This window comes from Heterocephalus glaber, unplaced genomic scaffold (genome assembly GCF_053883595.1).
Source record: "Heterocephalus glaber isolate CG9 unplaced genomic scaffold, H.glaber_assembly_v1.0 deba00001461, whole genome shotgun sequence".
Taxonomy (NCBI): domain Eukaryota; kingdom Metazoa; phylum Chordata; class Mammalia; order Rodentia; family Bathyergidae; genus Heterocephalus; species Heterocephalus glaber.
The window spans coordinates 9,774,597-9,795,636 of record NW_028258308.1 but is presented as its reverse complement, the minus strand read 5'-3'; the positions used below and the strand labels follow the sequence as shown (position 1 = coordinate 9,795,636).

The 21,040-nt window shown below is 32.6% G+C and overlaps 1 protein-coding gene across 2 annotated transcripts in view; it reads left to right on the top strand.

Annotated features, from left to right (window-relative positions):
- Positions 1 to 21,040, top strand: part of Gpm6a (glycoprotein M6A) — a 313,190-nt gene that overhangs the window by 160,292 nt on the left and 131,858 nt on the right. The window contains exon 1 of one of the 2 annotated variants that reach the window (XM_004852951.4): positions 10,452 to 12,404. The exons of the other annotated variant lie outside the window; for it this stretch is intronic. Coding sequence (XP_004853008.1) covers positions 12,368 to 12,404 — 37 coding nt within the window. The 5' untranslated portion in view covers positions 10,452 to 12,367. Of the gene's footprint in view, positions 1 to 10,451; positions 12,405 to 21,040 lie in introns of those variants that run through there. 2 annotated transcript variants of the gene reach the window in all.

The following is a 21,040-nucleotide window of genomic DNA, read 5'->3' as shown; positions in this document are numbered from 1 at the left end:
CAATGGAGATATAAATCAGAAATAATGGCAAGTCTATCAATAAAGCTGAACAAATGAAACAAGAAATATGAATAAATACAATGATGGCTCACTTGCATTATTTATATGATAAAAGCTCTCTATTTTATTTGTGTACTATTTATTAAAAATGGATTAAAAATACAGACCCTGGAGACAGACTGCCTACTTTGATCCTCAATTCTGCTACTTATGAGCTACATGATCTTAGTGAAATCATTAAGTTCTTTGTGTTTTACTTTGATACATTAAAAATGGGGATAATATTGGTATCTACTCAGTAAAGTTGTGAAGATATTGATAATACATGCCATGTTTTAAAAGCAGTTCCTTTCACATAAAAAGGGTTAATACAAATATTAGCTATGATTATCATCATAATTATTTATATATACTATAGGTTACATAGTTATATGAAATGACATTTGTGTATTTATGCTTGTAACAAATGCTAGAAAATAAATGTCTTGTTCAAAGCTCTAAAGTTGAATTAGAATCTGACTGTGGTTTTTAACACAACATCAAATGTTTAATGCTCAATAAAAAGAAAAGGATGTTTTATTGTTGCTGCTGTCTCCAGAGTCCTAAATTTGCACGGCTTGCTCAGCTGTCATAGCCCAACTCTATATCTTTCTTGACCTTCGTGCCTGTGTGTTTGTATCCATATCTATTTCCTATTTTTCTCTGTCTTCCTGGTCTTCCTGTCCCTACCAATAGCAGTAGTATCCATTATCCTCCAGAAGATGAACATCCACACCAGGCAGGGATAACCACTGAGCCTGGACATTGGGGTGACTTTGACACCTCTTGGCCATATCACAGCAATGATAAGAAGTTGGTCACTAAGTAGTCAGTTTAGATTAATATGCTTTAATGAAATGATTTAAGGGAACATTCTAACCCACTACAAATTCATCTTCCAGGAAATAAATTTCCATGTAGTTGTTTTTTTTTTTTTGGTACCGGGGATCAAACTCGGGTCCTTGTGCTTGCGAGGCAGGTGGTAGAACCACTGGGCTAAATCCCTGGCCCTGTAGTTTTATATTAACCTACATTAAGCTTTACAGTGACTTCCCATATTCTAAAAATAATAGCTAGATTCTTATTATACATTCATTACAAAGAAGACCCATCCTGATAGTTTGTAATAAAAATATTGGAATCTCTTTTGCAAAAACTGAATACTGTTTAAAAAAAAAACCCTCAACTAGCAGTTTACCAGATAAAATAATAATTCAAAACACTTTTCACTTAGAATCCAACTATACCATTGACTTTATTTCATTCACTTTAGTATTTTATTTAACTTCTCATGTTAGTTTCCTCAACATAGTTTTTTAAGAAATTATTGTTGGTGTTGGAGTGGAGTTATATTTTCTATCACACTTTCTTCTAAAAAGATACTATTTAATAATCTGAAACTTTTCCTGTCTCTTGATATGATTATGCTCTGTTTATAAAATACATCAAATTCTGTTTCAATTTTTTTACATATAAAAAGTTCAACATTCTTTACAATTCTTGAAATGTTTTTAATTCTGATATTAAACAAGAAATACTAGTTCTTGTACAAACCACAAAGTTTAATGTCTGGAAGATCCTTTCCTTGGGATGGTTGTGCTTAGGATTTTTTTTACTTCATGATGGTGGAAAGTAACGTGTTAGTAGGAAATTTCCTTTGAGTTTTAAATTTTGATCTTTTAGCGCACTAGGGATGTGTGGTAAGATTCTCTCTCTTGAGGCTGAACAGAGACAGCGATCTTAGCTCCCAGAAACCACACAGCCAAGAGGGGAAACACCTGACATGCTGCCCCGTCGCTTTGCTAAGCTACGGTGTTCAGTAGTTGAGTGTATTAAAAATAGTTTGGGGGGCCGGGGATTTAGCTCAGCGGTTCCTCCACCTGCCTTGCAAGCGTAAGGACCTGAGTCAGTTCCCTGGTACAAAAATAAATAAATAAATAAATAAAATAAAAGTAGTTTGGGATTGGTATGCTGTTGGGAGCAATGCTACATAATTCTAGGGATAAATCATTTGGTTAGCCTAGTTCTCTTGCCTATAGCTCAGCTACAGAATAACTCCAGTTTGGCCTCCGGTCACAACTGAGACTTCAGTGATCCAGCGATGCTGTGATTCTCCAGGACAAGAAACATCCTGGGAGAACAAACATCTGCTCAGTTCCTCATTGTTCTTGGACTGATTAACATCTTGTTTGCCCGAGATGTACTGAACTCTCTGCAAGCCTTCCGTTACACCTTGTTTATCCCAATGTGAACTATTGAACTCTCTGCAAGTCATCTGTTACATTTGTTTCTCCCGATGTACTGAATAAAAGGTGTGGTAAACTGGGGGCTTTTGTCTTTGCTGCCCAGAGCAGCACTGATCAGACCCGAAGCTCAGCTTCTTCTCAGTCTCATTTTTCTACCTTTCCTGTAATTCGCCGTGTGCTGCCGTGGCTCGCAGGAGACCAGGACTCACTGCAGAGGTTCTGGTAACGTCCCCTTCCCCTGTCCCCTACAGTATGCTTTTGTCAGTCCAGGAGTACAGTATTTGTAATCAAAATTTACCTTGCAAATACAACTATTCAGAAATAATCTAACATACTTTCTCAAAATTTCTAATTCATGTTCATAACTTGCAAGCTCTTTCAGTTCTTCAATTTTTTTGTGTTGGTACATTTCTGTAGAACATGATTACATTCATTGAGGAGAATTAGTATATGTGTATGGCACATCTTGATTCTTTTTTTATGTCCTTCCCCTCTGTCCTGTCCCCCCCTCCATCTCTTGTATATAACTACTGTATTTGTTATTGTTCTTAGCTTAGTGTCTTTCAAAGATTCATCTGGGGATTTGGCATTTCAGAATTTAACAAGACCATAAAAATAGCAATGATTGGAAACAATATAGATCATTTTGTTAATTCTAATTAAAAATTCTTAACATGGGAGATTAAAGACCTTTTACAATAGGAAAAACTTCTTACAAGTTCTATAAAGAATAACAACTCTCTTGAAACGACATAGTGAGATTGTCGTCTATTTCAGGAATGACATTAAAAGTTTTAAAATGAGGTCATAGACGCTTTTGAAGTTCAAATATATGGCATGTCCATGATATGCTTACTACTAAATCACAGACACAATTTATAACATGAAAAGCTTGTATATTTTAGATATTTCAATGTAGTTTATTAGCAGGCTGCAATATAGTGCTTCCCATATTGCATAATAAGAGATGGAATTCTTTCTGATCAGATTTTTTTAGGGAGAACCATGACCAGAGTGTTGAAGTGACCCTGAAATCGATAAACCAGATCTCTCTACTAGTCTATCAAATAAAACATACTGACCCCTGAAAAAATCGATACACACTGCCTTAGAAAGAAAAAAATCTTATGTGAAGGTACTCAGCGTAACATTATTTTCACAAGAGCAGATAACTTCATGAGTCAGGAAAATATAAGGTTGATTTAAACCTAACATTTCATGACCTGAGAACTTTTGCTTGCCTTTGCTAAAAATAGCTTATGAAATAGTATTCGAATTGACACCAAATTTGAGGTTGAAGAAAGGAGGAGACCAATATTTACAAAGTGCCAACCACGACTGTGCCAAGATTAGTGCTGAATGCACTTGACTTTCACCGAATCCCTGTTGAATAGGGTTTTGTTTACCTCATGTACAAGTGAGGAACAAGATCTTAAAGATGTCCTGGTGGTGAGCAGGGGTGAAAAATCTGCAATTTGAGCTTCCACCCTTACATCATACTAACCTAACAGTACCTAGAAAATTGATGGAACCTTCTACTTGAGGAAAAGTAATCCAGCCATTTGCTCCCTAATCTTATTGAATAAATAACTCATTTGTTTGCATCCTTTTTGGTCTGCTTTACAGAAGTAGTTTAGTGTTATTAATAGCACAGATTTAAGAACCACACTTTCTTTGTTCTAATACAGCTCAGCCATATAGGAGTTGTTAAAGGAGCGAGGGTCTTGCTATTTCTGTCCCTGTCTCCACATTTGCAAATGAAGATAATAATACTCTGAGTCTCATGAGTTGTTTAGAGCATTCATAAATAAAAGTGGAAAAAATGCTAAAAAGTGTAACTGGCTTAAAATAAACCTTGATTAAATGTTTTGTGTTGCTGTTCTGAAGTGTATCAAATGGAATAATGAATTACTACCAGTACTTTCTAGAAATATCACAATTGACATTTTTCATGCATATGTTATAATTTTTCCTACAGAACAATGGTTATAATTGTATCGTTTTTGTATAGAAAAATATATTTTTCAAAGAACTTATTCATCTTCTGTTTTCTGGAAAACTTACTTTTCTGAAGCCTCATTTTCCTCATCTGCAAAATTTTAAATTAATGGTACTCTCTTCAGAAGGATATTGGAAGAATAAAGTGAGATAGTGTATATAGAGCATTCAGCACTGTAGCTGGTACTTGGTTCAGTTACCATGGGAAGTCAGCAAATAGTAATAAATTTACTCGTGTTTGATGAAATAAATTTTGAATGCATCTTAGTACATAGCAGATTACCTGAAAAATTAATTATTAGTAAAGAAATGAGACAACACTACAACTCATTTTTTTTTCTAAAAGTATAGTGATCTCTGCCTTTTATTGTAAAACTTGGTGTAATACTTGTAATACTTGGCATGTTGGTTGTAATATGAGTCCACTAATAAGCTCTGGTTTTTGATCCATAAGAAACTTGTTTTTGTTGATTTGCAAGAGGTGTGTTGAATTTCACTGCACAAATTGTACTTTCTTGCATTGTCTTTTTACACTTTCCAGAAAAGGCAAGTTACTTTACTTGTTTTTAACATGCAGTTTGGTAGAGTGTCCTCAGCTTTATATATATGAGTATTTACCTCATTTGGCATCAAAAGTCAACATAATGTTGAAACTACTGTATTAACGCAGCAATGCTGACTGGCCGATTGGCCAATTGTTTTAAAAGCAGTGTTTTGTAATAAAATGTGTGATATCTTTGGCTATGCACGCACTCATCCCTGTGGAATGCACCCTGACTCACTTGCACAAGCACATGTACACACACACACACACACACACACACACACACAGGGAGACAGGGAGAAAGGGAAAGAGAGAAATTTCTTCATTAAATAATATTTTGAGCTTTTCAAAATCTCAGGATAGAGATTAGTAGTAAATGGTTTTTGAGGTTGAATGCATTAAGCTGTTTTTTTTTATTTGACTAAAACTTTGAAAATCTTTTAACTTGACTTGAGAATTTTCTACATGAAAATGTTGTATTATACCACATCAAAACAATTGCAAAAGTTTCCATCTGAACAGAAAAGGTAACATTTATGACCACTGCAAATCTTTCAAGTCTTTCTTACTTTCTATTAAATAATAATCTCTTGATGACTATTTAACAGTGGAGGTTTTTAGATATATTTTATGCCTATGAATAATATTAAAGGACTTCGGTGACATCACAAGATGAAGGAGCCCTCCAAACAATCTTTGAGCTACCACCCTGATTACTTTCATCTTTACACATATCACAGCCCCATACTGTGCATTTGTACATATTTGTTTATTGGGCCTTCATTGTTGTATATAGATATAATGCCATGAGAGAAGGCATATAACAGCTGCTATATGTTTTCAATGATCTTACCAAAGGAGTTAGATTTATATCTGCACAATGGTAAGTTCTTAATACATAGTTGGTGAATTAATGAATGAAAGACCATCCTGTGAAGAATGCACTCAAACATTTTGTATTTCCTTATAAATGAATGATTACAGATTCTATTTGACATTTTGGCTTTTGTGGGATAAAACTCTAATGTTAAGATTTCTGTAGCCTGAAATAACCTAGTCTAATTATTTATCCAATCTAGCTTATATGATATTAACCTTTACTTAAGACACTTTAAGGACTGTATGAGATGTATAGCAAAAGATGCATAAAAGTTAAAAATTGCATCCTCTTCATTTGGCTGCAAGTGTTAAGACTGTTAAATAAAGGCAACTTCTAAACACATACTTACATCATTTATTTCCAGGAATTGATCAGCCAACTCCTTGTTAACTTTTTGTTCATTGAATGTATTGGAAACTGAGACATTTTTAGAGTCTCTTATATTCAAATTTTGCTTCTTGATAGCTATAGAACTTGGAAAATCATTTGCTTCTCTAAATTTCACTGTTGCTACCTGAAAAATATGAATACCATTTACACTGAAGGTAGTAAATATTAAGATAAAATATGATCTTAGCATGATAACATGGGTGCCAGCCTAATATTTGTTAGCTATTATGGAATATAAAGAACTAAACTTGGAAATTTGGGAATTTTTACAAGTTTATCTTGATCTAAGACAGAGATTTAAGCATCACTGCTTAAAAACTCAGAACCTATGAGAAAATACTAGCTTTGCATAGGATTGTGTTTTTCTCCTCGTCATTTATTTATACAAGCTTGTCGTTTGCAATATGCAATGTGATGTGTAAATTTAGGCTTACCTGAGAGTATTTAACTGTTAAACTTAGATTCAAATGAATGAAACAAAGCCAAAAGTCATTTGTTTTCAGATGTTATATCCTATGTCTACTGTCATGAACGTTGCACTCAGACTTTACTGAACAGTGAATAAATGGTTGCATGAAGTGCCTCATCACTGTGTTACGTACTGAATGACTTATCTTTTTGTGTGGTATAAGTTAAGTAGTAGAAAATGCAACATTCAAATTCCAGTTCCTTCATTTGTTAGCTGTGTAGTCATGAGAAAATTGTTTAAAGCCTCAGCTTTCTCACATGAAACAAAGCTGTCTTGTAAATATTTTGTGGAAGTGAGAAACTACAAAAATTGCTATCCCAATGTTGTTGCACAGCCATAATTTAATATTCTCAATTTTATAAATCTGTTAATTTAATTAATATTTCATGAAACCATTTACACGGTATCAGAAATATACAAAGAATAAAAAACCTCAAATTTTGTTTTTTAGAAAGAAGCACTCAACATTTTCTGATATATCTGTCTTGAGATTCTATGTGTATTTCTATGTACATTTTAAAATTCAAAGTATGGTACCCGTATGTTGTTTTATACACTTCTGTTATTTTATTATAAATAACTTTTCACTGTTAAAGAAAATAATTTATATAATTACTAACTGCTGTATAGTGTTTCCATTTTTCAAAGTAGTTAGTTAACTATTGCATTGATAATCATAGGCTGTATAAGAAGGCAGAGAAAATAAATAAAAATATACAAATGAGAAATAAATATTAAAATTTAAAGAAGTGATTGCATAGAAAAGTCCAGACTTGTACATTACTAAAGTATAGAAGAATTTAGCAAATTTATTTCTTAAAGGCCTAATATTTTTGTTGTATTATTTTAGTCAAAAGGAATTGAGAAATTTAATATGAAAATACTTACAAAAAATCAAAATACGTATGAACAAAACTACAGAAGATGTACAAAGATATTAGGGGGAATATTTTAAAACAATCTTAAAATATATTAAAGAAGGATCAGTGCTGGGTGCAGGAGTGGACTTGGCCTCCTAGATTTAATAATGAAATTCAGCCGCATAGCTGGACACAAAGTCAACACTCAAAAACCAATAACATTCCTGTACACTAATAACAAACTAACCAAGAGAAAAATTAGAGAAGGCATGCCTTTCACAATAGCAGCAAAAAAAAATGAAATACTTAGGAATCAATATAACAAAGGAAGTAAAAGATGTTTACATTGAAAACTACAGTACTCCACAAAAGGAGATCGAATGGAAAGACATCCTTTGCTTGTGGGTAGGAAGAACTAACTTGGTAAAAGTGGCCATACTCCCCAAATTGTCATACAAATTTAATGCAATCTCAATTGAAATACCAATAGCTTACCTCACAGAAGTAGAGAAAGCATTTCTAAAATTCATTTGGTACCAGAAGAGGCCCAGAATAGCAAAAACAATTCTGGGCAACAAAGGCAAGGCAGGAGGCAACATGATTCCTGACTTGAGATTATATTACAGAGCTTCTGTGATAAAAACAGCATGGTATGACAAAAACAGACCCTACAATCAATGGAAGAGGTTAGAAGATAAGAATTAGATTTTCCAGCATAAGACTACTAAATACTTTGGGGATATGATGCTTAATAACCCGTAAAAGAGGATTTCCACCTCATTACCAGGTGTTTGGTCCACCACATTTAATAAGAATAGTTCTTGCTATGAGCCTTCGCGTATTCGGTTTCCAGTCTAGAATAACTTTTCTTTGTCTCCTACATTCCACCTCCCCATTTCCTGGTCATCTTTACTTATTTTGAGTAAAAGGTCATCTGCTTCAGTCTGTTCAGTTTAAACTGCTCCTACTTGGAGACCAGAAAATTTTACCAATCATCACAAGAAAATGTTATCTTATACTCTTGCTATAGGCTCTTGTACATCCTGTGCTTATTTTACCCTTATTTTAGGATATGTGCTGCCGAAGTGAGCACTATTTTACCCTTATTAAGTAGCCCTTACTATACACTCTTGTGATTAGTGGCCAGTCTTGTTATGCTCTAGTCATAATTAAGTCAGAGGCTGGTCTTGTTAGTATGCCTTTTATCTATAAGTTCCTATATATTTAAGAATGCGTAACAAATATCTGTACAATTAAAAATTATAGGATGAGAGGTGATGAAATGTAATTGTAATAAGCTTGTGAAGACTACAATTACTCTGTGCATTGACTGCTTTAAATGATTGTAGAGCTCTCAAGGAAACCATAGTAAATTTATAATACATTTAAAATATTCTACTGTTTGTTGTAGATTTTTTAGAAGTCAGTTTTCAAGCTAGAACTTAAAGAAGCATGCAATAATGCCCTTTTTCTTTTTCAAAATATAGGAGATGATGCTGTGTGTTTCAAACAGATGAGGGATAAAAGCAGTTTCTAAACAAATGCTGTATTTGGAATGAACAATGTGTTGTTTAATCTGTAACTGTTTACGTGGTTGTTTTGAATTTTGTATCACAAAGTTAATTACATTAAATAATAAAATAATATGTAGATTTTTGCAATGTATAAGCATGCTTAGTCATAAAAATAAGATGAAGTATTTTTTTTAAAAACTCTCTCTACATTAAGGTAAATTAAGAAAAAGAGATGGACTTGTAATAGTTTTCTGATGAATGAATAATGTGTCTTCTAACTTACACAGAAAAAAATAACATAGCTATTTCTTAGATAATATATTTTGGTACAGGGATCGAACTCGGGACTTTGCGCTTGTGAGGCAGGCGGCGGCACCACTGAGCTAAATCCCCAGCCCTCTTAGATAATATTTGAAAAGGAAGTCTTATTTAACTTGTAGTCATAGTTTTCATCTACTTAGTGAACTATATTCAAATATTTTAAATAAATGACTGAATAGAGTGGGGCAAATATAATGAACATAATACAAAGACTATGGCTGAGGAGCCATGATCCTCTCAACTTGTAGATCTTACTGGAAATCTATAGGATACATCATTGCTAGTTATTAAAATTCATATAAGTGTATTTGGAATTCATAAAGTTAATATACCATAAGGTAAACCATTTTTAACTAGTTTTTACATACTTGAATATTTAAAGTATTTTAATTTCACTTGAGATTAAAGCTCTGAAAAATAATCTTATTGACAATAATTAGCAATACTCAGCTGCTGTCACACAGAGGGAAGTGGAAGTAGGAAGCTAGAGTTTAATGGGTACAGAATTTGGGTTTAGGAAGATGAAAAGCTTCTGGACATGGGTAGTGGAGATGACCACAGACCTATATGAGTGTATTTAATACCACAAAACTGTAGATTTAAAATGATTAAAATAACACATTTTTATGTATACTTTTTCCACGATAAGAAGGAAATGAATCTTGGCTTACAGCCAGGTAATTGCTGTGGAGAAACTATGTGCATCTGTTTCTCCTCATCTATTTGGCAGAATCCATTGTAGTTTGGATTTGAGGTGGGTGCTTTTGTATATTTAAAAAAATCAGAGTAAGTTACTTTTGTCTTGTTTTAGTAATAATTATTGTGTAAAAACATTTTTAGAGAAAAAGTTGATTATCATAGGAGTTTATCGTTCTGCTGTGGTTTCTAGAAGGAAAAGAAATCATAGTTACTCTTTCCATACATCTTCCCACTGAAAATTTTTTAAATTTCACGTCTTTCTCTTTAATTTCCCCATTTTCTTTATATGTATCATGAAAATAGAAAGCTATGAACTGATTTTTGAAGAGCACTGAAGACACTGAGTGAAATAGAGTAGGAAGAAAAAATAGGCTTCAAGATCAGAGCACTAGACAAGGATTCAGCTGACTTGGGTTCTGAGTTTTCCCTGGTCAGCCCCAGGTATCCTAGAGCATTAGCTTTTCTATCATAGTATGGGGAAAATAAGGGCTTCTGTATTCACATTATGTATGGGTTAATGCATGTGAGTGTGTTTTACAGATTGTAAAGTGATAAAAGAATTGAAGGTGGCATTTTTATTTCTATGGTACTACTATTAATAATTTGTTTCATCAATGCTTTCTGTGGTATAGAATGAATAAAGCATATAAATGATGTTCCTGTTTTGACTGCATGCCAAATTATGTCAGCCTAGGGATAAACTGAAGCAGAGAGACTGCTATGATTTTTTTTTAATTTCTCTTATAGTTTCTCTCCATCTATGCCCCGAGGAAGCAGTTTGCTCAAAAACCATTAAATCCATATTGATATATATTTAGAGAGAAAGGTTTTCATTTATTCACAGTTACCTTTGGGTTAAATTCATTTGAAAAAAGAAGAGGAAAAAACAATTGTTGAAGAGGGCTGTACATTAATTTATGAGAAATAAAATGGAATGTTATACAGCTGTTTGTGCTAAATATTTGCATTTATAATTATTTGTAGAGTGTGTACAACATGCTATTGATGAAAAATGTATGTGAAATATTTGCTATAGTGCAAGAAACATGCTGTGAGGCGTGAGAATTCAAATTATTTTTCATTAAAGGCAGAGTTACAGTGTATGTTTGTGTGTGTGTTGTGTGTTTGTGTGTGTCAGTGTTTCTGTATGTTTGCCTATTTACAGAGGGAAATAGGCAAAGATTCTTCCTTCTTTTATACTCTAGTAAAGGTTTATATTGCTTGAAAGAGATACTGTTTATTTTCTTACTCTACCTCTTGTGAGGTATAGAACTCATTGTGTCCTGTCATTCAATAGCTTAAAGTACAAATGCTAATTTATTGCCAGACTGCTGCATTGTGATTTGCATTCCAAATAAGACTGCAGATCCCCCTTATAAATTTCTATCCTGTTTCCCTTCATCTGGAATTCCATCCTTTCTTTTATCTCTCTACTCATTCCCCAATAGTGACCCTTTAAAGATTCTCTTTCAAGAGATTCCCATTTGAAATCAGCAGCTTTAGTTGTCTAAAATCATAACAATAAATTACAAAGACATCAATAGATTCTTTTCTCCCTCATGATTTTCTCTCTTTCATGTAAGAGTCGTATGGCACTAAGTAAAATACTTAAACCACGTAGCTGTAGCTTTCAGGCTTAAAGGTTTAGACTTGTTCCTTTGAAAACTCACGCTTCTATTTCTTTTTAAATCAGAAAGATGTGAGCTTACAGGTCTTCTCTTAATAATAACCTTTACAGATGAACCCTGAAATAGTATAATTACATCCCTTCTTGGCACCTTTAAATCAAATTAACTAGATACTTAGGAGAGAAAAGGAAAACACACTTTTGCAACATATCTGACTGGATGAGAAGCAAGTGCTGCAGCATAAAGAACTGACGGGAATCTGGGCTTTCCCACTCTGGTAGCAAAGGGGGGAATTATGAGTTGGTGGTCTGCTTCATGTTAGGAAGACACCCCTCCATCTGTTCACAGCTCAGCCTGTTTCCATTTAAAGCCCAGATTTCAATACAAACCTCAAATTTCTTTTCCCCATTTTAAATGCAAAGTAAGCCTTGTGAATCATAGTGTCTCTGCTCCTGGAATTCAGACCACATTTCCCCCCAAAATTTTCAGGCTGTTTGTTTGAATACCTGCTTACTGTGGTACACAATGGGCAGCTTTGAGAAGAAAAATTGATAATCTTCACGGAAGAGTAATTTGAATGAAATTACACTTGACAGCCAGTCTCCAAGCAAACAAGAGGAGCTAGGGAGCCTAGCTAAGCTCTAAGGACTTGCCCAAGCCACTGCTGTTGGAACTTGCCAGGGGAAAAAAAAAAACAAAAAAAAAACACCAGTTTTTTCAACATCTAATTGAGCTTTTGATTAATTCCGTGTAGCAGATCCTACTGAAGAAAGGTAGCCATGGAAGAGAATATGGAAGAGGGACAGACACAAAAAGGTACTGTGCTAAAAGGGTTTATTTGTAACTATTTTTTAGTTTCCTTGTTTGCTTTAGACACTTGCCAGTAAGGCTCATGAATGTTCCTCTTCTGGAAGGCATCTTTTCTCCTTCTCCTTTAGTCTGTTCCTCACTTGCAGTAATGTCTGGCCGAAATGTTGTCATTATTTGCGCATCTTTTCAGTTGTACATATCTAAATGCAGAGTCAAGTATTAGTGATGAGAGCATTGCGGCATTGCTGTGAATTGTTCTTTAGACCAGTCTTTGTTAACCTTCATTTATTTCATGTTTTCATGGTTGTCGAACTTGGTCAAAGGATTGTCAGTAGGAGCCAACAATACAATATTTGAAGCAAATCGCAGTTAAAAATCTGATGATGTAACCGTTATCAATACCTTTGCGTGGCCATCTGATAGAACAAAGATCAACCCCATTCATTATTTTTGATTTGTGCGCATTTAAAAAATCTTATTTTTCCTTTGTATGAATGCAGTGCAGTTTTCATATAAATTGAGCACAAAGCTCATGGATTTTCAGGGTGTATAGTGTTGTTAAGGTTTTCCTTTCGATGTGATTGAACCTATGCAACTTCTGGGTAATATATATGAAGGTAATTTTCTGACACAGTTTAAAGGTCGTGTAGGACTATCTGGCTGTGTGAGTTAAAGAGAATTTGACACTTTTGTAGCTTTAAATTGGTCAAATATTGCAATGTCAAAAAATTCAAATAGCTCTAAGTTTTTTTTTAATGTGTCAAGTGGTAGCTTCAGAGGGAATTGGCTTTCCCCCAGCATAGGCAGCATTTCCTTTCATGTCTGCTCTCAGGCTTATGTAATGTTAGAGAAAATGCTCTTGTTTTCTTAGGCGTCACACAGTAACACAGGTAATACTGCCCAAAGATAATAATTAAAGGTAGTATGGAAAAAAGGGGTTAACTATTAAAGTAGATTTTAAATGTAAGTAAATGCATTGTTTTTTAAAAGACTAATTTGTCTGATAAAATAGATAGTTTGGAAATACAGTATATTTTCTTATATTTTAAGGTATTCAGATACACTGAGTCTCTTAAAATGTGCATGCATACACAATTTGAGGTATATGTGATATGATATAATATATATATGAGACACTGATACTGATATTGAAAGGTTTTATATAACCAGTAGAGAAGGATGATAGACAAGCTAATCTCCAAATTTAAGCAGTGTTAATGACACTGTAATTAAAACCCAATAATCTACCTAGATATAATTTGATCTATTTTTAAATTAAAACATCCCAACTCTATTATATACACAAATAACTTAAATGTCCATTTATAATTTTGAATGGAAGATTTTTTTTGATAATTTCTGCCCTTACAAAATCTTGTAATGGACTCTTTTATATTATAAATGAATTATTTTAACATCTCTTTCCAGCACATACTGTTACTGGTTCTTGGCTATTCAGTTTGTCTAAGGAAAGACAAGCTGATTATTTTATATAGAAAAATGATATTCATTACACTAAATAAAAACTTCACTTAAACCATGGATTGTGGTAACAGATTGAATGTATCTGAATAAAACTTATAAGATGAAGGACCAAGAAAACTATATATGTAGTTGTGATTTTTTTTTTCTTACGGTAATACTGAAAAATGTTTTTCTTGGTGATGGGTTCAATAGTGGTGTTAGAGGGAAGATTCAGTCAGAGGGTCTGTCATCAGTGAAGTGCACATAGGTGAATTAGGAACAGTGATGGAAAAAATTGTAAATCAGAAAAATTAAATTCCGATTTTTAAGTAGATAATGGTAAAGCAAAATAGCTATGATTTATTTTTTTTCTTGAGAGAAATAAGGTTCAGGTTTTTAAATTTCTGATGTTTTGTTCATCTTTGCCCATGACACCTGTTCTACATAAGCTTGTTGTTAGAAAGTTACATTTGAATATAAATGATCTTTCTGCATGTAGGGGAAGGGAAATGACATGAAATTTAATAAGATCTAAGTTGGAGGAGCTACATGAAAAGCAGAAAGGATTGGAAATTTTTTGAGAGTCTAAGTGGGCAGATTTAATGATCCATCTGCATTGAAGGAAAGCAGCACTTTGTGTTATTTTTTATCCTGTTTTTCCTAAACTATGTAAGATTTGCTTTTACAATTTGGATACTACAGAGTTTTCTTCCATTTGAAAGATGCTTTCTGGTTTCTTGTTTTAATTTAATGCCTTTTTATACTACATAATATACTGATTCTTGACCAGCTTATTTAAGGAAATATAAACTGATAATTTTATACAGATAAATGATACTTATTGTAATAAATGAAACCTTCAATTAAATTGTGGATTGTGGTAACAGGTTGAAAATGTCTGAGCAAACTTTAGTTAATGCAGAAAACAAGAAAATGATGTAATTAGTTGCGATGCTTTTTTTTTTTTAAGTGACACTGAAAATCTTTCACCTCTCTGGATGGGGTTATAAGCTATTCTCCTGTTACAAATCAGAAGGAATTAATATCAGTGTTTTCCTATATCATCTTACAAATTTATCTGGAATATACAAAGGAAGCAGTAGTTTCACTATATATATATATGTATGTATGTATATATATATGTATGTATATATATGTATGTATATATATGTATGTATATATATATGTATGTACATATATATGTATATATATATATTGCTTATGGACTTAAAAAAATAAGGCAATTAAGATAAGTACTAACTTTCACTCTGATTTTGATGATGTGTTCAGCCCAGGAGAGTGGATGTTTTAACAGTGTGTGTTACTTCATTAGCCATTCTGTTTAATAAACCATGTTTTGATGTGAGTCTAATATGAAGGTCATTATCTGTTGCTCTGTCCATTTCTGGAGCCTCACCAAAGGTGAGTATCTCATTGTATTGAAGGAATTCTAGTGTTTTAAGAAACACCTAGTTTTTGAGAAAAGTACTTTGTAAATGGAAGTCAGTTACTTTAGCTTGTATTCAACCAAAACAACAGTGTTCTAGTATTTTTTAAAAAGGAAAAAATAAAAACAGGCTCTCAGGTATGTCCATGCTAAATCTATCATTACTCTCATCAGAAGTCAAGATACATTGGGGCCAAGTTATGGCAGTGAGGGCTCCAATTACTGTAGATAAGTTAAGCAATGTTCAGAACAAGCTTTCTGTGAAGATTTAAAAAGTAATTTCTCTTTATTCAGTTTTGCTTTCAATTGTTTGAATTACCATGACCAACTGAGGTCTGAAAATATTAAATGGAAAATTCCAGAAATAAAGAACTTATAAATTTTCATTTTCATTTGGTTCTCAGTGGCATGATGGAATCTTATGCAATTCTTGTCAATTCTGCCTAGAATATGAATCTTCCTTTGTCCAGCATATCCGCACTATATGCCCTACCCACTCAATTGTCACTTAGTAAACATCTTGATTAACAAATAGACAACTATCAATCTTTAACTGTCACAGTATCACAATGCATGTGTTTGAGTAACCCTGATTTATTCAATAATGGCCCCAAACACAAGAGTAATAATGCTGGCAATTCAGATATGGCAAAAAGAATCTTCAAAATGTTTTCTGAAGTGAAGAGGTGAAAGTTCTTGACTTAATAAGGAAAGGAAAAATGTCTTATGTTGAAGTTACTGCAATCTGTGGTAAGAATGAATTTTCTATATATTGAATTTGTAAAGAAGGAAAAAATAAATTCATGCTACTTTTTCTGTCACACCTCAAGCTGCAAAAGTTATGGCTACAGTATATGAAATATGCCTAGTTCTTCTCGTCACTTTATCTCATTACGTTGGCATTGTATCATCTTACAACATCAAAGCAAGAAAGGTGAATGTAGTACAAAAAGACAGTTTGAGAAAGAGAGGGAAAAAAGAGAGGCCACATTCATATAACTTTCATTACACTATACTGTTACAATTGTTTCATTTTATTATTAGTTACTATTGTTAATCCTTTACTGTGACTAATGGGTAATTTAAACTTTATCATAGGTACACATGTATAGGAAAAATATAGATATATGAAGTTTACTACTATCTATGGTTTCAGGTATCCACTGAGGGTCTTGGGACATATTCTTTTGTTATAAGGAGAGCTACTGTATACATTTGTGACTTGTAGATATTCAACTAGGTCTGAAACATTTTAACAAATCCTCTGGGAAAAGATGTAAATGATTTAAATTTTTACAATAATTTGTGAATTAGTGAATATGCATTTAGGCAGGCAGACAAATGAGTGACTATTATTTTGTAGATAATTTCAATGAAGGCAATACTGAATTAGGAGGAATTTACAGAGGAATTCTCGTGATTAAATGAGTAGATGCAGTGCTGAGCACAAAAGATAACATCTAAGGTATTAATGACTGTGCTTCTCTGGTATACAGCAGCTATCAACTTCTCAAACTCATCTAGAGTCTACCATGAACTTCCTCTCCAACCTGAAGTCTGGTGTACCATATCATCAATAGCATCAGTTCTTGGTGATCTTCTTGGAATGGGTCACTAGCAGAAGCAAATGAGACTTGGTGTGAACAGAGAACAGTTTTATCATTTCAACACCCAAGTTATGAGCATTCTTCAATTATCACCATTTATATTCAGCCCAGTAACACTAACACTTGTGCCAAATCAGGATTATCCTTAACTTCTTAAAACCAGCAAGCAATAGGTATGCTTTGGCCTCATTGAGTGAAGGCAAAGTGCCTTGGACTGCTTATAAAATAGTAAATTTATAAAAAGCGACAAAGCTTACTTTATTTTTTAATATTAAAATTAACATTAAATATGCAACATGTAACATTAATGTAGTGTAATGTATTTTAATGTAACTTTAAATGTAAGAGGGAAGCTGTCTGGAGCCTATGGATTTGACGTGTCTGATAAATGAAAAGACAGTGTACAGGTTTAATTTCTTTTTATTTGCTTTCAACATTAATGGATGTCTCATAACTAAGAATTCTGTAGTTTTATTTGACATATAAGCTCATAATTATATGATTTATATTATATATATATACATTATATATGTGCATATATAGGATTCTATGAATAAAATTACATACGCTGTATATGTAGACTGACTAAAGTCATCTTATAAATACTTTTAGTAGAATTATTTTTGCCTAGAAAATGACTTTATAACATAAGTCTTCTTTAGGCAGACATTTTCCCTGAAGAACAGACCCTGCTGTAATAAATGAAAAGGAAGGCAGTTTTGGTTTTATGTTCTACCAGACAATCTTGGTCAACCTAACTTGCACAGTAATTTCAGTAACAGACACTAGCCTAAGGACTTAACATAAATTAATCCATTGACTCTTCACAATAACCTTAAGTGGTACTAATAATGAGGAAGCTAAAATCAAATAGGTTAATTAGCTAGACCAAAGTCACACAGCAGAGTACTAAGTAATAGAGCTTGATTCAATACAATCTGACTGAAGTTGGGGTCTGAATTTTTAATCACATTCCTCTCTGTTCTGGATATCAATAATTGCCTGTCTGCCACACCCCCTTTCACATGAATCTGCTTCATCTGCACACTTCCAACACACAATCACCCATGTTCTGTATTTATGACTGTTCTTTACCACTACTTATGAATTTCTGACCAGAAATGAACAGCTTTCTCAAAGTCTACCAAATCCTCTGTACAGCAGCAATCTACTACCTATAAATCATAATTTTACTCCAATAAAATGTGCTTGGTCAATTTAATTCCTCTCTTGAGAGCCAGACAAAGATAATTCTTGGTATGCATTTTTATTCTTCCACATATTTTTATAATAATTATTTTGTCCTGCTTCCAGCTAATCTGAGCAAAATTCCATTCAATGTACACAAAAGACTTCTAAATAATTTTCCAGATCTATTTAGGAGTCTTTTGTAAAGAGCTTAATATTAAGGAATTTTCTGAGTTTAACATAATGTGTGCAACCCCCCAAAAAGTTTGTCTAATCTATACATAAATTCCAACTTAACACTTCTCTTTAATACATCCTTGATAACTCCTATTTCCTTGTTTATTTTTGCAATTTGAATAATGAACCCTAAAACCATTACCAATTAGTGAGAATTGGTAGTACACTATTTTGGGAACTATTGCAAAAAAATTAAAGACCTGGAATAAATTATAGTGTCTACTTCATTAATAGAATTAGAATCTTGAATCTTATGTCATTGCTATATTGTAGACTAGAGGCTAGGGAAATAATAAAAGCAACATTAAAAAAAACTTTGAGCAGTCATTGAAATGTAAAAATTTAGCTCTCCTTTGCTTCTTAGATGTTGAGTACTTACGCACTTGTGAAAAGGGAACTGGTTTTGTACATCTATTGGACATACTTCATCTCACGTATTGTCACAAGATATCTTAGGGCTTGGAAAACAAAGTTAGAAAAGCCGTAGCAATTCACATTTTATAAGCATAAAGAAGAAAATCTATCCTATGATTTGACAATTGTGCTTTTAATAGGATTTACTGTGCTTAACCTGGAGTGTCCTTTGAAATCTAAGAAATTACTTTTACCCCTTCCAGTTATCAAATATAGTTCTAAGAGATACACAAGTTAGGAAACATAGGTATATTTTTATTATAGATATTCCTGAAAATTTTTGTGTTGCTCTAGTTATTATGGCTGCTTTGGTATGAATATAATGGTTGTGAGTTTTCTTATTTAATACTATTATTGCATCAGTTGCTAATTATATTATTTACATTTCTGGCACTATTGATCTTAAAATCTAAACTGCTCAACATGTCATGTTCAGACTTCTTTTTGGGAAAATGATATGTATATTTTGATGATATCATTAAAATAAATGTGGATTCACTTTTAAAAAATGAAAGTACTAACACAGTTACTTCACTAACTCCTCCAGTTAAACATTTAAGGCGACTAAATGAGAAGTACAGATATCAGCAGTCCGACTGGAGTGATAGTTCTTAGAAATTAATTATTCTTCAATTAAAAGTCAATGACTCACAGGGATTCATAAGATAAAGGAGATAATTTCTACTGTGTCAGTTTTGGCCTCCATTCCCCACTGACATATATACACGCACCCATCCTCCATCCAAAATATTTGACGGTTTTCTTTCTCATACATAGAAATCAGACTGCTTGGCTTCTTTTCAAAAATCATTTTGGATAGCATCCATAATAACAGGTGGCACAGCTGTGAATTAGCTGACATAAAAATAATTCGTGTTTTTCCATGTTCTTTCTCTTCAAGTTGTGTCCATTTTCTTGGGTACTCTTAATCTGAAAGCACAAACACCTTTCTTCTTTGTTCTGTGAAAGTAAACAGAAGCAGAATACAACTAACTGGTTTATTTTTCTCAAACTGTGAGTGAGAAGTTTAACTTTGATCACAGATGAAAAAGTTATCTATTGGAGTCTGTTTCTAGAGTTCACTGAGGAATTAATTCTAAAATGAGTCAATCTGACATCAGAGAAAAAAGGAATGATGTGTCTTCCAAAAGTAATGAGATATTAAATGAAGTGTCCTTCTAAGGTATTGAGATATCAGTGTGTTGGAGCATTAAATACTGTTGTAACCATATTCATATCCAAAAGTAAGGGAGACATTTTGGAACTTTGTTCAAATTGCTTAATGTTTTTGAACTTAAATTTCTATCATATGGGCTTTTAATTCACCTACCTCCACAAAAGACAAGAATTTGATTACAACTATTCCTAAGGATGATGCTAAGAACATAAAATGTATTGCTCATATTGCCTCCATTATGGAGTATGCATGCTTTTACTTGATTCTCAAGTAAAAGTGAAGAATTGAAAATTAAAAATCACAGTCAATTATCATTTTCTCTTTATTTATAAGAGGAAATTCAGTGTTTGGGTAAATATTTTCTACTTTGAAAAATTCAATTTATTTCCCCCATTGTGTTCTTTGAATATTGAGTGAGCTGTTCTCTCTTAATAAAAGTAAAACAGAAAAAACTTTGTAATTGTATGTAATTTCTTATTTTTATTTGGTAGAAAAACATTTTAGTGAATATTTTAAAAAATAATTTAGTAAAAAAATCCACATAAATGGCAATCTCCTATTCCAAAACATTTAACCTACTCTTAACTTTTATGATTCTTGTTTATATTTCTTATATTTTTGTTTTTAATAGTGAATATCACTTTTGCAGTTCAGTTTAGCAATTGCACATTAGCAATATAGCTAAATGCTTTAAAACCATGATTCTTTTTTAAGGAAAAATAAAAATTGTTTTTTATGATGTTTACTAATGTAGCCACTCTTTTAGGTATTTAATATCCAAGTTGTTATTGCAACATACATCTGAATATTAAGTAATAAATGTTGATTAGATATTTAATATAAAATGTTCTTTGACTTTGTGGGTACACTAATCATTGGTCATTTAGTTCAAATTTTATCATTGGGAACTAAGAGAAAACCTTATACAAAAATCCAGAGGATAGAAAAAATTGTAATTTAATGGATGAAATAGTCTTCCATTTTAGTTCCAAAAAAGATTGTGAAGTGAGCATAAAAGAAAAAGAGCCAAATGATTTTCTCCATTTTTCTAATTAGAAAATTATTTCATTCATAATAATACCAATTAGAATCAAAATTTTGGATATGA